Genomic DNA, 15,000 nt, shown 5'->3' with positions numbered 1-15,000 from the left:
GCACTGACAAAAATAGAAGGCTACTGGTAGCCTATCCTCTGGCCATTATTATATTTTTACGGTAGGGGAGGTTCTGATTTTAACATGTGCGATTGCCATAGTCGATTCTGTGACAAACCACAGAATCGAATGGAACTCTGCTGCATGTGTTACCTACAGCACTAACTGCTACTGGAAAGCTGTTTTACCAACTTAAACGGCTTTGACAACGTGAAAAGACCCATTTTAATTGTACATGTAGTTAAATTACTTTGCTTATCAATTCGCTTATGAGAGCACTTGCTGATACTCAAGCTCGTTTGAGAGCGGTCAGGGAAATTAACTAAAATAGTTGAACTCGCAACATTTCCTGCAACTGTGTCTGGGAACGGAAGACTCATGGACGAAAAATAGTAAGGACAGACAAAAGTTTCTCGCATTTCGAAGTCGTCCATTCTGCACTTTAGGAAGTGATCTCTAATTCTATTACAGTATCCTGTTTTAAACACATTCAACAATAAATTTTCATCAAATTAATTAATCTTACGCACCGAAAATCAATGGAACATTGCTCCGAAATTATTCAAGGTGTTAAAATGAATAGCCATCACTGCAATCATCGGCAATCTTCAGAAATGTTTGTTTAGTGATGCGCTTCAATGCGTCCCTTGCGAAGCAGTCTCAGCTTGGCGGCCAAAACTGGTTTGACAACACCATGACGAGAAATCTGAACTGTCCCTACGCATGGAATTGAAATGAGGTTCTAGTGTTGTGCAACCAGAGGTTTTCAGTTTTTTTTTCGTCCTCGACCGTTGATTTTGAATCGCGGAGCGTTCTCTCCGACCTTGCAAAAAAATTCCTCACGCACCCAGAGTGTTTTTTAAATTTGGTTTGCCTTCTACTGTTAACTTCCGGCTTTTGCGGTACTTTTTGGTGCAAACGTCAAGGCAAAAAAAATTGACGTGGCATCAGATTAGACTGAAAAGAAGAGGAATTAGGAAGCGGCAAGAGAGTATGAAGGTAAGAGAGGTAATCCCTCATATTGGCCCTGTTCCCATCGTAATCCCTCGTAAAATTTTTTTAGATCTCCTGCGAGATCCGGTATTCCAACGAGGGTTATCTGATAGCCAATCATATGTCTCCATATTTACCAGTCATTGCGTGGGAATTCGCTCAGCTGTCAACATTGGTAAAAATGGGGACATATGATTGGCTATCAGTTAACCCTCACGAGAATACGGGATCTCGCAGGGGATCTAAAAATAACTTAAGAGGGATTACGTTGGGAATAGGGCCAATATGAGGGATTACTTCTCTTACCTTCATAATCTCTTGGAAGCGGAAACAACATCTTCAGTCCTTCGTTAGTGTGTGGAATAAACTTTTGCTCAGTGCAACTGCAAGACATGAATGACGTGCAGGAAAACGTCCGTCACAGCAATTTGAAGTTAGTTTTTTTTGCAGACTATTTTTAAAGAAGAAGTGAGTGAGTTTTACTCAAGAGCGTGTCTTGTTATCTTTGCACTGAATTTATTACCAACGCTTAAAAAAGTAAAAGACCGTAAAAACGGGACAGGACTTTACAAAATAATCAACGTGAGAACATGTGAGCCAAAAAGCCACTGCTGGCACGACATCTGGGTGACCCCTCAATGGTCTAAAAATGTCAACCTCCGCCGACTTGAAAAAAATTAACTGGAACGCTGCATTTCACTACCACCCAACTCAGTGCCTTCTTTTTTTGTGTAACACGTACCACAGACTTAAAAGCTTTGGAAAAATTTATGGAGATGACATCAGTTTCCAGTCCACTATCAAGAGCCCGGCCAAGTTCTTGGAGGACTTGCAGCAGCTGGGTGGTGCATGAGAGACCTTTAAGGAAGCCATGTTGCATGTTAAACAAGCAAGGTGAAATATGCGGTAGAAGACGATTTAAAACACCTTTCTCTTGGACTTTAGCCAATATCGGCATTAGAGGACTTGCAGTAGCCGCAGCGATAATTTTCTATATCTATTTTCTTGTCGTTCTTGTGCACAGGACAAATATTTGCCGTTTTCCACGCAGATAAGCAGTAACCATTTAGAAAGGAAGAATTTATAAAAGCAGTCATAGACGGAGCTAGAGTGTTGGCGCATTTTTTTAGCACAACCGTAGGCAGATTATCAGGGCCAGGTACTTTAGAGGATTCAAGAGATGTCAACAGTTCAGTAACTTCCTCAGTGGTCACTTCAATTAGGTCTACATGATTGTTGATCAGATCGAGGATTTACATTAACTTCATGGAATGTTGGACAAGAAGAGTGATCTGTATAAATAGAATTGAAGAAACGTTGAAACGATTCAGCCTCTTACGTTGTCGTCAAAACCTCAAATTTGGCGATTTCACATCGTAAAATCTAAGCCCGGTTAGCCGAGATCCTGGCATTACGATGCCGGGATCGCGGCTAACCGGCACGATTTAATAGACGGGCCAGCGATTTCTAACCACATTACTCCACTTTAGAGCAAATTTTGTGTTTAAATAAGGAGAAATAAGATAGCAAACCATACGACTTCTTTCAATTGAAAAATGTTGAATTTTAATAACAATTTAGCGAGACAAAACGTCTCTCCACTTCTTCTTGTTGTTTTCTTTTTTCACATGATATATTCATTTTAGTCACGCGGAAGCCGGGCTGGCTCACCTCATGCAATACCGGGCTGAAACTCATCTCGGCAAACCTGACCAGCCCCGCTCATGTAGTCATATCCTTGTTTTGTGGTGTTCTCGCTGCCGAACTAGGCGTAGATGTTAAAGTCCATGAACTGTCCCTGATATCATTGGATTACTGAAGAGCATACATAATTATGCTGCAAGTGCAGCACGGATTTTAGCAAATACGTTTGCTGTCCTCTACATAACAACGACTTGAAATCACCAAATTTGATGTTTTGACGAAAACGTGAGCATTCAACAGAGAATCTTTCATTCTTTATTTTCACTCTGAAACCGCTCGTACCAATTTACTTTTAGGATACTCCCGCCGCATTGTAGGACGTGAACGAAATTTATTAATCGTGAAAGACTTATGATAAAGAAAAGTTATATTTTGAGGTGACGTTTTCGTTAACGTCGCCATTAGGGAGCTTTAGCAACGACAACGGCGACGGCAACGAGAACGTCACAAATTTGCATATTTAGTGGGCAAAAACAATAGCTTTGCACGCCCTGCACGTGCGTTTTTCGTTTTTGTCCATTTCTTTGCCGTCGTCAGCAAAGCAACAACGTGAAATTACCAAGTTTGAAGTTTATGAGAACGTCAGCACCTGGAGATAAATTTTCATTTTTCTCCCCTAAATTAAGCGCCGCTCGTAACGGTTTCATTCCTGAGGGACTGAAACACCTTTGTCATATTAAAAGGCTTGGAATAGTCGCGAAGTGATCGCAATAACGTGAATTTATGTTTTTACATGACGTTCTCGTTGCCGTTCCCGTCGTCGTTGCTAAAGCTCCCTATTAATGTCCCTAATAACTTAGGAGACATCCTACCGTTATCATGTTTAAGTCTAAAGATAATTTAGTCCAGCATGATTGCTCTACTATTTGGGGAGACTACGAATCAACCGAAATCGGAACAAATCAAATCAAATGTTGGGTTTTGAGGAGAGGGAAAAACCGGAGTACCCGGTACAAAATTAAACCTCTCGGAGCAGTGTAGAGAACCAACAAACTCAACCCACATATGGTCTAATCCGGGAATCGATCCCGGGGCACATTGGTGGGGGGAGGGGTGGGGGGAAGGCAAGTGCTTTCACCACTGCGCCAGTCTCGCAGTTTTTTAGGACTGTGAATTTTCTGCCTGGTTATGTTTTCAATCTTCTAAAACGATTTTTTTTAGTTTCTGCTCACGAATTTCAGAATTGGTCTTTTCAACTGCAGCTCAGGGGACAATGCAATTGACAAAGCGGGCCTACAATATTCTTCTTGGTTCAGTGATTCATTCATTAGTTCGGTGTTTCCAAAGGCAAACCTCGCAGCTAATTAATTTAGATTGCGACATTCAATTACAAAAAAAAGGCTACACAATCAGAATTCAGAACTTCTAACTATTAAGTATAAGCGGTTCAGTGACTGATGCTGTGAATGAGTTCGCGATTGTTCTGATCCGGTAAAAAACAACACCGTTTTATCGCTTGACCTGACTGGCAAGGATCGTTAATGAAACACGTTAAATGAATTTTTTTGTTTTACGATCAGTGAAGAGTCCTCGCTGCGCTTGTTTTGTGGACTGGTGTGTATCAAAGAGAAGAATGGCAGAAATTGAAGCAGATACTAATAACATGTTAAGCATCTGCAAGAGAGGTCCTTTTATCCTCTCTTGGCGTCTGTGATCACTAAGCATTATTTTTGCTCTTCTCTTATGTTAGAGAATGTCAAAATACATATAGTAAATGAAATTATCAGCTGGCGAAATTTTAATTAATAGTAAATATTTTATTAGAATTGATCATTTTATATTTGTAACAAATCGTCCGGCCCTGTGGGAATCAGCTTTTCGATATACACTGCTTTTATTTTATAAGAACCTTCTTCATAAAAACGTTGAGGCTGAGATTTAAAAAAATTTTAAGAACGGTGTAAAAACAGTCCGCAGGCTGAGAGTCGCGACTAAGAACGTTTTTTATTTTGCTCATTTGCATTTTCAAAATGAAAACATAAAAAATAAACGGGTAAATAAATGTTAATTAACGCAAATACTTTGTATAACATAACGATGGTTTTCTTATTGCATGATACACATCTCATTTTGTAACAACGAGCAGTTTTTATTTATAATCGTGTCAAACATATGTAACTTCAACACCATCAAAGTCGTCAGGTGAAACGAAGTCTGATGCCAGCAAATTTAAGAACGTTCTCAGCCTCACATCGCATAAATATACAAGAACGTTCAGCCTCAGCAACAAAATTAGACGTTCTCATAAAAAAAGAGGGTGTAATTAATAGTTGATAGAGATAAGCATGTCTAAATATTAAATAAAGTTTTACTTAAATATGAAGGAAGGAATGCATAGTTAATTCCTTTCATTGACTTCATTGTTTTTCTCATGTCAAGCTTTATACACGCGTATACACACGTATAGAGTCGGAGTGAAGGGAGCTTGCATTTTGGTGAAAACAGAAAAACTAGAACTGAGCTATGAATAGGCGATAAAATGTTCTCCAGCTCTTTCTAAGAATTTGATCTTTGCGTGATTATATCGATACAAACAAGACTCGGACCGAAGGGGGCGGGGGTGCAAAAAGAGAACAGTACATTTTGTCGAAAATGTTTTATTTGTTGTTAAAACTTTCAAAATGACTCACTACTGATTTGTTCGAAAACTCTTTTTGTCACTCTGATTTTATCTTTCATGAATGACGCCTTGGCAACTGGTTTTGTTTTTAGCTCGCAGAGTGAGGTCAGTGCGGGTCAATGAACATCTGATTGCGTGTTCAAGCCATGCCTTATTTAGAAAGATTAATTAAAACGTTCAATTTGCTGTCAATCTTGGCCTTATAAAGACGCCAACTCCACTGCTTCCGCCACACCCAGCCCAGAAGCAAATCGACAACGATCAAACACGAAACCAAAATGAATTTCAAAGACTTGTTTATTCCCGAAACTGTTAGCATACTCAGTTATGTAGCAGTTTTCTTTTGGATTTTACTTGATGGGATAGTGAGTGCCATATTTTTAGACATGGAGATCAACGAATCAAGATTCGACGTCAGCTGCGATGTCAAAACCACCAGCGAGAAGGATTTTATCCAAGGAAAGTGCTTCGACCAGTACCAAAATCAATTCTACAAACTCGGCATTCCTCTCTACGCCTTCGTCATTGTTAATTTCCTCTCGATTTCTTTGGTGTCCCTTGTTTACTCCCTGTGCATCAAGTCCACAGTTAATAGACTCAAGGGCGCACTCAGAGATGCGGAACGGAGGTTGAGCAATCGAAGACGAATTCGAAGGCGTTGCCTTTTCTTCGCATATTTATCTCAACTTGCCGCAAAATTTGCTCTGGGGATCATTTTCATTGTCTTCCTAAAGACCGACTTACTCTATCCCAGGCACTTTCCCGCAGATTTTACCTGTCCTCTTGAGAGAGGCAATGATTTGGGAAAGCTATCTACGAACCAGACACAATCAACAGTTTACGAATGCATCAATCGCGGAGCAGGGAAAAAGAATTTCTGGACCAATGCTGTGGCAGTGGTTAACGGCATTGTTGCATTTGTTGCTTACGTGGAGATTGTCTGGATCTTATTACGAGCTAAGAAAGGAAGAACTTTCATGGACAATCGACAGTTTTATACTGATCATTTGAGATCGAACTCGGATCAACAACAGGAAACACCTCCAAGAGAAATACCGGAAGTCGTCAATATCCCGAATGTTCCTTCAACTGTTGATACGGGCGAAGCGGAACAAGAAATGCTTTTGGAACACTCAGAACTCCCACGAGAGCGACTTGAACTGACAGAAGCCATTGAAAAAATGAAGGATGATTGCTTAAATATCACACAGGAACTGACTGATCTTAAACTACCCTTTGGACGTAACCCAGGCGAAGGCCTGACACCCAATCATCTTAACATTGATCAAATCTATGTCAATGTGGCAATGCATGAAGGCAGAGCTGACCATGTCTTTGCTAAAGACAGAAGCAAACAACTTAAAGAATACCCGCCCGATTCCAAGAACTGTTTCTATGCCAAGCCAGAGGATGTTATTGACAAAAAACACAAGAACGTCCTTGCTGTTGGACGTCCTGGCATAGGAAAGACATTGCTCAGCACAATGATTGCTCGAATGTGGGCATCTGGTAAAGCGTTCAATGGAAATCAGGATGACAAAACAAACGTTGTTGTTGTGTTCCTCATGACATTCAGGCGCTTTGCAAGCAATCTAGTGCTTAGTCTCCATGAAATGTTACCTAACGCAGAAACAGTTGAGAACTTACATGAACTTGTGTGGGAGTTTGTAATTAAAAACCCAAGCCAGGTACTTTTTATTTTTGACGGAGTCGATGAATATTCTGCGAAAGAGGATATCGCTAGAAAAGACCACACATGTTACAAGAATAGCTTGGAGGAGAAGATGCCCGTTTCCGCTTTATTTAACAAACTAGCCAGAGGACAACTTCTTCGTGGTCTAAACATAATCACAACAACAAGACCAACGGCAGTGCCCTGTATTGCAGATGTGAACTTTGATAGAACAGTCGAAATCCTCGGATTTACGTCCGAAAAGGTTCAAGAATATGTCGAAAAGTTTACACAAGGAGTTCGCGACGCAAAGGACAAAATTTGGGGACACATTAAGTCGAACATGAACCTGTTTTCATTGTGCTACATCCCAGTGAACTGTTTTCTTATTTGTTCTTGTCTTTGGGAAATTATCAGTCTCACTGATACAGCACACACCCTCCCGACAAGAATGACTGATATTTACGCGATGGTTGTAAAGATTTTCTTTTTTAAACACAATCGGCAAAGCAACGCTCAAGGTAATCTCAAAGATTACATGTACTTGCCGTTTAACAAGCTCCCAAATGATCACAAAGAAATTTTCAAGAGACTGGGAGAAATTGCTTTTGAGGGAGTAAAACAAGGAAGATTGCTCTTTGAGTCAGGCGAAGTCAGTGGTTTGGAAGATTGTGGAATTCTTCACAGATTGCCAGACGTCAAATCCAGTTTTAATGAGCCGCCGAAAGCCCAATACTGCTTTACACATTTAACTCTGCAGGAGTTCTTCGCTGCAAAACATTTGGCAGAGTCCTTGAATAAAAGAGAACTCGAAAACTTTGTGTCAGAACACATTAACGATGGTGCATGGCAAATGGTGCTGCAGTTTGTGGCTGGATTACTCGAGGCTGATCCAAACACAAAGAGCTCAAACAGCGACATTTTTATCAAACTGCTTCCAATGTCGACTGAGGAGAAATCCGAAAAGGAAATGATGAATGATTACTCGTTACCAGAGACAAAAACACTGACCTGTTGGCCAGCTAAAAAAGACCAACAGCTAGCACTGAACTTATGTAAGTGTTTGTACGAGATTGATGATGAAAAACAGCAGGCAGTGTTACAAAACAAAATTGAGCAAATTGGCTTTAACGCCGTAGATTTTAATGAATGTTCACTCGGGCCTGTTGACTTTGCTGCTGTCTCGCATTTCTTAGAAAATGCTTCGGGAGTTTTGAGTATGGATTTGTTTCACAATGATCTTGGTTCATTGGGTGCAAAAGAAGTGCAAAAGTTTCTTGTCAATACTGGATGCAAACTAAACAGCTTAAACCTCGCAGATAACGAGTTAACTGATGAAGGAGCCGAGCATTTATCAGCAGCACTAAAGCACAGTAATTGCAAACTAAACAGCTTAAACCTCAGGAATAACATTATAACTGATAAAGCAGCCGAGCATTTATCAGCAGCACTAAAGCACAGTAATTGCAAACTAAACTACTTAAACCTCGTGAATAACAAGTTAACTGATGAAGCAGCCGAGCATTTATCAGCAGCACTAAAGCACAGTAATTGCAAACTAAACAGCTTAAACCTCTTTGGTAACAGTATAACTAATAAAGCCGCCTTCCGTAAATCAGTGAAGCATATTAATTGCAAAGTTTTAGTTTGAATAAACTTAAACCCTAAAAACACGCAGTCGTTTCATTTCGATGTTTTTTAGCTTACGAAATTGAAAGTTTGAAGTTAGGACGGTAACTAAATCAGTACGAGAAAAACTGAAGGTTAAAATATTTCAACCCTCTGAATATAAAGGAACCATGGATTCGTGAAAGCTTTTTTAAATAACAAAATAATTATAGGTTCAAACATAACAGATGAATGAACAATACAAGAGCAACAAAATCAAACAAATTTGACAGTGAAGTTTGTTGATTAGATTGTGACATGGAAGCAATTTCATTTAAAATTCAGCTTATCAAATTTAGCTTCACTAAGACAAAATGTCCAACTATTTCGTAAACCAAACAACTTTTTTTGAAGTGTCCATGGTCTCTGTGTAAAACATTTCAAAGCTCAGTTCCTTGCACTTCTTCCCAATGAACTTTTGATTATTCAATGCTTAAGTAACTCGAATTTGTACAGATAATTTCTTTAGTTCCATTCTTTTAGTTGTACTATTTGTAAGTCCATTGTAAATTGATAGCATAGGATCGTGTTTCAAAAGCCACCATCGTGTATATTTTCTTGTAAATATTGGCGTTGGTGGAAAACAAAAAAATGCTGAGTAGATATTCAACTACTTTGCTGATGTCATCTACGGATCCAAATGAACCAATCAAAAAGAAGTTTGTTGTTCAATTAATCAATCACCAAAAAGACTCAGAAAATGTCTTGTTTTCTTGTCTTGAATGAAATGAACCCATCAGGAAAGTTGACGTGAAATTTGGATCCTAACTTTTACAGTTTTCACTTGGTGAAAAATTTTATGTAACCACACCACAAGGTTGTGTTAGAGGAAGTAAACAAAGTAGTTCCTAAAACAAATTGCCCTTCGAGGAAGACAACAAAATAGTGAAAAGTTTGTAAATAATAATATTTCAACTTTTACTTTAATTGCTTTGTAAAGCTTCATTAACAATATGTAACCAAAGATTTCTCATAATGCATGATTGAAATTGTTTGCAAGTGATATTTTACTAAAGTAGTTGTGGTTTAATTAAAATTTTGAGATGACGTTTTGTGCCTGTGCATGAATTGCCTCACTTTGTCCTGTCACGCTACGCTCCCCATTTTTGGTGACGATTTCCCTGTGTTTTGAGTTCTACCCCCGCCCTCTGAAAATTATTCATTTCAAAATTCTAAAAACCGGAAAGAAACTCCACCTTTAGTAATTTACTGCTTTTGCCATTTTAGCCCTCCCAATCTCAAGCAAAAAGTAAAAATAAGAAGTAAAACATCTGTCATTTTACCGATGATCCACCCCCACGTTTATTTTTTTTTTTTGATATCTCGTCGAGAATGCTGAAAGTGGCATTTGCGAGCTTCAAGATTTTAGAATTTTCTGGCGGAGAATTCCCCCAGAACCACATACAAGTTTGCCTCTCTGGCGCTTGCTTGTTAGCCCCCTCAAATACAAAATACGCTCCTCCATCCCTGAATAACCACACAGTAGCTCTGTTTTTCACCCCCTCCCTCAAGAATACTCCTTTGCATGCAAGCGAGGCTGTGATGTAACACTATTACCCCACCCACGGTAAGAGGAGTTGTGACTTCAACAGTGGAAAACGAAGGAATTTCGTGAGTCTTTTTTAATCTTCGGTTTTTGTTTTCGGCGGGATTCTGCAATCTACTCCGGATTTTTATGACTTTATGTTTTTCACGCGAAAATCATTCGCGAATACAAATCCCTTCCCCCTCCCTTCCCCACCATTACACGAGTTAGAAGAAGGCACAGACCCACCATTGCAGTTGAGTTGGAGAAGAATCCCGGGGGGTTCGACCTTATAAGGGCTTAATGGGGACGTGCGGCCAGCCAGGGTATGTTTTTCTGGATTTTTGTCTTGAACAGGGTATCGATTTTATCATTTTTTGTCTTAATCAGGGTATCGATTTATCAATTTTTCTCTTAAACTAGGTTAAATGTCTTAAACAGGGTATCAAAAATCGGAATTCTGTCTTAAAATTGGTAGGAAAATCAGCGATATTTGTCTTAAACAGGGTCAGGGTATGAGGGGCCGCGTCGCACCTCCCCAACCAGGGATACATCGAGTACCCCCCCCCCCCCCCCCTCCGGGAGAAGAATCAACAAGCGAAATTGCAGAACTTCACTATTGAGATTATCGGGGCTTAAATGGAATGGGAACTTTCTACAAAAGAGTAAAAATTTTCCTTTCTCGTGTTTCTTTTCGATAGTTTGGAGTCCTCTTCAAAATATTTTCGTCGTTGTTTATTTGTCCTTGTTTAAATCGAACTATCCTGTGCTCTTCAGAGGAATTGACTCCGAAAGCCATGTTAGTATTATTAGAGCTCCAAGAAGACAACAGCCTATTTATGGGTATCTAAGGGAAAAAGTTCAAGTTGCCACAAGAGTGTATTTTGACCAGAAGGATTTTGCAAGAACTGAAATCTTACATGTAGAGGTAGCAGTATTACCATTTTTTCAGTTGTCAAGGCAACGGGATTTTGCAAGTCATTGTGACAAGTTCTCTTTTTCAAAGTTGTCATCTCCAATCAGTTTAGTCTAGTTCATGGAATGTTTCTTTTATAAATAAAAGAAACAGACATTGGTCACTTTTTAGACTATTTTAACTTCTCTTTTCTTCGTATACGAATTATAAAAAAGTTTGAACATGTCTATTGCTATTTTGTTGGTTGAATTTTTAAGTGCCTCTGCTGTAAAAAATAGATTTTGCTTATTTTGAAAGCCTTTCAAAGTGAGAAGAATGGTGTTTTCTATTTTGGAATTCGTTCCAGAGATATTCAAGTTTTTGTTAAAAATTGGTGACCTCACAAACATTGCAAAATGACTGTAATGAATTCACAAAATTGAGAATATCTCCAAACATTATAGGAGCAAGGGTTGCACAGTCGGTTAGTGCGCGGCCTTGGTGCATAAGGTTCTGAGTTCGAGCCCTGGATCTCACATCCTTGTTTCGACTTCTTTCCTTTCAGTGTAGACTAAGTAGCATTGAATACCCTTAAAACGGAGCACTGATGGAAAGAGGGGGGTAAAATGAGCGCACCGTCGGCTTCCTGGGAGAGTACTCTCTATAGAGTAAAGGAACTTCCGACGTTAAATAACGTGTACCTTTACCTTTACCTAATGATTTTCAAACTTGGCACCAGTAATGTACATTAGATAAGGCACAAAGTGACACCCATTAAGATGTTGCCATGGCAACAGCCTTGTTTCCAGTCCCTTTCTGCAATGAAGCAAATATCTTTGATTTGTGCAAGCAGATGGTCAGACTTGAAATGCATGTGCTGTCCATAGTGTTTTTTATCTCTTTATAAGCTTACCGACAGTGGACATGCCTCATCACTACAATAAATGACAAAATCAATCCTGAGTTAAATAGACGCTGCAACAAATATGGTTGCCATAGCAACAGCAAGAGGGTATCATTTTTTTGTCTTACTTGATGTAGATTACTGTTGCCAAGTTTGAACAACACCCATCCAATATTTTCGGAGATATTGTCAATTTTGTGATCCATTAGAGTCATTTGCACTTTTTGTGATGTCATTTTTGTGATGTCCCCTAAAATTTGGGCAGAAATGGGATAGTTATTTGTTGAGAACAACACATGGAACCAGTGTAATTGTATAATAATTGAAATTCACCCAATAAATTGTCCCATCAACAGCACACTGTCACAGTCATCATGCTACTTCAAACTTTTTTTTTCCTAGTGGCTGGTCAAGAAAGCAGTTGAAAGAAAAGGAGAAATGGGTGACTACATTCAAGAGTTTTCTGTGTCTCAGTTAAATAACAAGCACCACTCAACACCAAAGGTATTTGATGCCAGGCTGTTTGCATTGTCTACTTTTTTCTGTATGCTGTTTTCTTGTATTAATGTTTACAAGGTGAATAGAGCTTTTGCTTTGTCATACACATCATTGCGATAATTATTATTATTATATCTTATTATTTCAACCTTTTTCTTCCATTTGAACATAAACATTAAGCAGGCAGTTAATTGAAGGTGGAGTTCTCATTTGCTTAACAGCTAATTGCTGTCAACATGACACATGAAAATTATTCCAGTTTTATTGTCTTCATAAATATACTCTTGGTTTTCACTAACGTGATGAACAACCATGTTTTTCAATGAAAACAAAAGAAATCGTTTGCATAATGACAGAGCTCAATTCCCAGAGGATTGGGTCGGGACGCTGATATGTCGCCGTTTCTTTGTTTGGGGACACCAACATGGTGGCCATGACGCCATGTGAAACCTGAGAATTCCCTCCTGAGATCATTAAAGATTTCAATTTTTCTAATGGCAGACGATTTTACTCACCTTTGGGGGCTGCTTTTTTTGGGAAGGGGCGTGAATGGGTTAAGGGACATTTTCATTATAATTTATAAGGATGACCAAGTCGGAAAAAAACTGAATGGGCTTTGAAAAATTTTCTTTCTGTGGAAATCGGCATTGTGTTATATTCTTAAACAAAGTGACCAGCTAGGTTTCAAAAAAATGTCGACTTAACCCTATAACAGGGGCGAAAATGATATAGTTACTCTGTTGAGAACAACACGTGCAACCAGTGTAAAAAATTTTGTATAATAATAAATTATTGAAATCCACTCAATAAACTGCGTCAGGAAAGGGTTTTCACATCAACAGCACACAGTCACAGTCATCATCATTGTTATGATCACCATCTTCAACATTCATTATTAATGTTGCTAATCCTTTGTCCTTTAAAACTCTTTTCCCTAGCACTCACCAAAAATGATTCGGGAAAGAATCATTCTTGTAAGATTCATAGAACGCTGCCATTTTCTTCGATTGCGCTGAAATTTGGCGTGTTTACTGGGGAGATATAGCCCCAGTTTCCCTGAAAATCTCTGCTTTTTAGCTTTTATTACGCCTACATGACGGCCATTCTAATTCAGGCAATTTGAGCCGATGCGATGACCAAATTTTCAATCGATCGCGGAGCTCTCGCGAAGCGGTTCAGCCGAAAAATTACACTACATGCTTCGGAATAGACCAAGAAAAGGAGGTGTGTTTGATTGGATGGGATTTCAAGCGATAAAATCGCTGAAAAGGTAAGATTAATTATTTAGCGATACAACTGCGTGTGTGAAGCACATGGTCCTTTGATCTCAGAGAATTGTGTTTTTCCTCACAATATTCGATTGTTTTAGATTTTGCTCGCACATATTTACCTTTATTACATGTCCAGTGAATAGTTTTATCCTCTGGGATGAATTTTCCGTCGAAAAATCGGTTATTTGGGTGGTTTTTGGCAAACAGATGTTCATTATTCGTAATGCGATCGCTTCCGTTGCCGTTAGCAACGGGTCGCAAATTTGACTTGTCATCACCTTCTCACATTACGCAATGATCGCTAATCCGATTATTTCAAAAAATCCAAAAATATTCGTGCCTCATCAGTTTTCGGTCAAATTTATGTACAAGAAAGTAGATAAATTGAAGAAAATTTTATTTTCCAGCCAAAAATTCGTATTCAACGCTAAAATGACCAAATTTTGCGTGGAAAACTATTTTTTGTATTATTTTTCTTGAATTTTTTCGTTCAAATTTCGCTTTTATAAAAGGTTTCAGTTGTCTGTAAATAAGTTATATGCTGTTGGAAAGCTTATTTTCTTAGCTTTAAAATGATGTATTTTTTTCCCCCTAACTTTAAATATTTTTTGAGAAAAATAACTTTTTTTGGCGATGGCAGATTTACCGCGGTTTTCTCGCGGTTGGGAAGGTAGGTAAAAGAGTTAAGGGGTTCCTATTGATGAGCAAAATCACCTGTCATTAGACAGAGTAAAATCTCTAAGTGGCCGTTTTAGTGGGGAAAAGGTTAATGCTATATGTACTTCAAACCTTTTTTGCCCTAGTGGCTGGTGGTTCTATGGTTTGAGATCAGAAAAACGTTTGAGATAATGCACTGTTTATGGTGCTTTAGTTCTTAAACATAGGTAACTGCTCTGGAGGGTCAAGAGTCAGATGTTGTGCTTTGGCATGTTGGGCACCCGACTTGTTTTCCAAGTTGGTAGTGTGTTGGTTATTGTTGGTGACATCTGGGAAAACACATCAGCCAATGAATAGAATTTATAGCATGAGATTTCTTACCATTACCTATCATTCACACATGTTCATAACTCATCTTTTGTCCCAGGAAATCTACAAACCATGTCGAAGGTATCGCAAACTAGAATCCATCTCTAAACGTGATGAAGAAACAAGAGTTCCAAGAGTATGGAACCTTGGTAAGCACACAAGCAAACACAAAAATTCTTTATAATCAGCATGGGATTTAGAAATATCCTAAATGTTTGGTTTAA

The 15,000-nt window shown here is 38.8% G+C and overlaps 2 protein-coding genes and 1 long non-coding RNA gene across 11 annotated transcripts in view; all 3 read left to right on the top strand.

Annotated features, from left to right (window-relative positions):
- The window catches only part of LOC138039161 (nucleotide-binding oligomerization domain-containing protein 1-like), a 14,237-nt gene extending 5,350 nt beyond the window's left edge, over nucleotides 1-8,887 (top strand). The window contains exon 2 of the mRNA XM_068885356.1: nucleotides 5,410-8,887. Coding sequence (XP_068741457.1) covers nucleotides 5,596-8,640 — 3,045 coding nt within the window. The 5' untranslated portion in view covers nucleotides 5,410-5,595 and the 3' untranslated portion in view covers nucleotides 8,641-8,887. The remainder of the gene's footprint in view (nucleotides 1-5,409) is intronic.
- Nucleotides 1-15,000, top strand: part of LOC138039931 (uncharacterized) — a 141,375-nt gene that overhangs the window by 104,611 nt on the left and 21,764 nt on the right. The window lies entirely within an intron of this gene.
- LOC138039499 (coiled-coil domain-containing protein 93-like) overlaps nucleotides 12,344-15,000 on the top strand; it is a 23,270-nt gene continuing 20,613 nt past the window's right edge. For all 5 annotated transcript variants that reach the window (XR_011130612.1, XM_068885522.1, XM_068885521.1 and 2 more), the window contains exons 1-2: nucleotides 12,344-12,485; nucleotides 14,835-14,925. Coding sequence is in view for 4 of the 5 variants with exons in the window: in XM_068885522.1 (XP_068741623.1) it covers nucleotides 12,420-12,485; nucleotides 14,835-14,925 (157 nt within the window). In the remaining variant the exon portion in view is untranslated. The remainder of the gene's footprint in view (nucleotides 12,486-14,834; nucleotides 14,926-15,000) is intronic.

The sequence above is a fragment of the Montipora capricornis genome, chromosome 1, assembly GCF_036669925.1.
Source record: "Montipora capricornis isolate CH-2021 chromosome 1, ASM3666992v2, whole genome shotgun sequence".
NCBI lineage: Eukaryota > Metazoa > Cnidaria > Anthozoa > Scleractinia > Acroporidae > Montipora > Montipora capricornis.
Note: the sequence above shows the minus strand (reverse complement) of the source record. Positions and strands in the feature narration are given on the sequence as shown.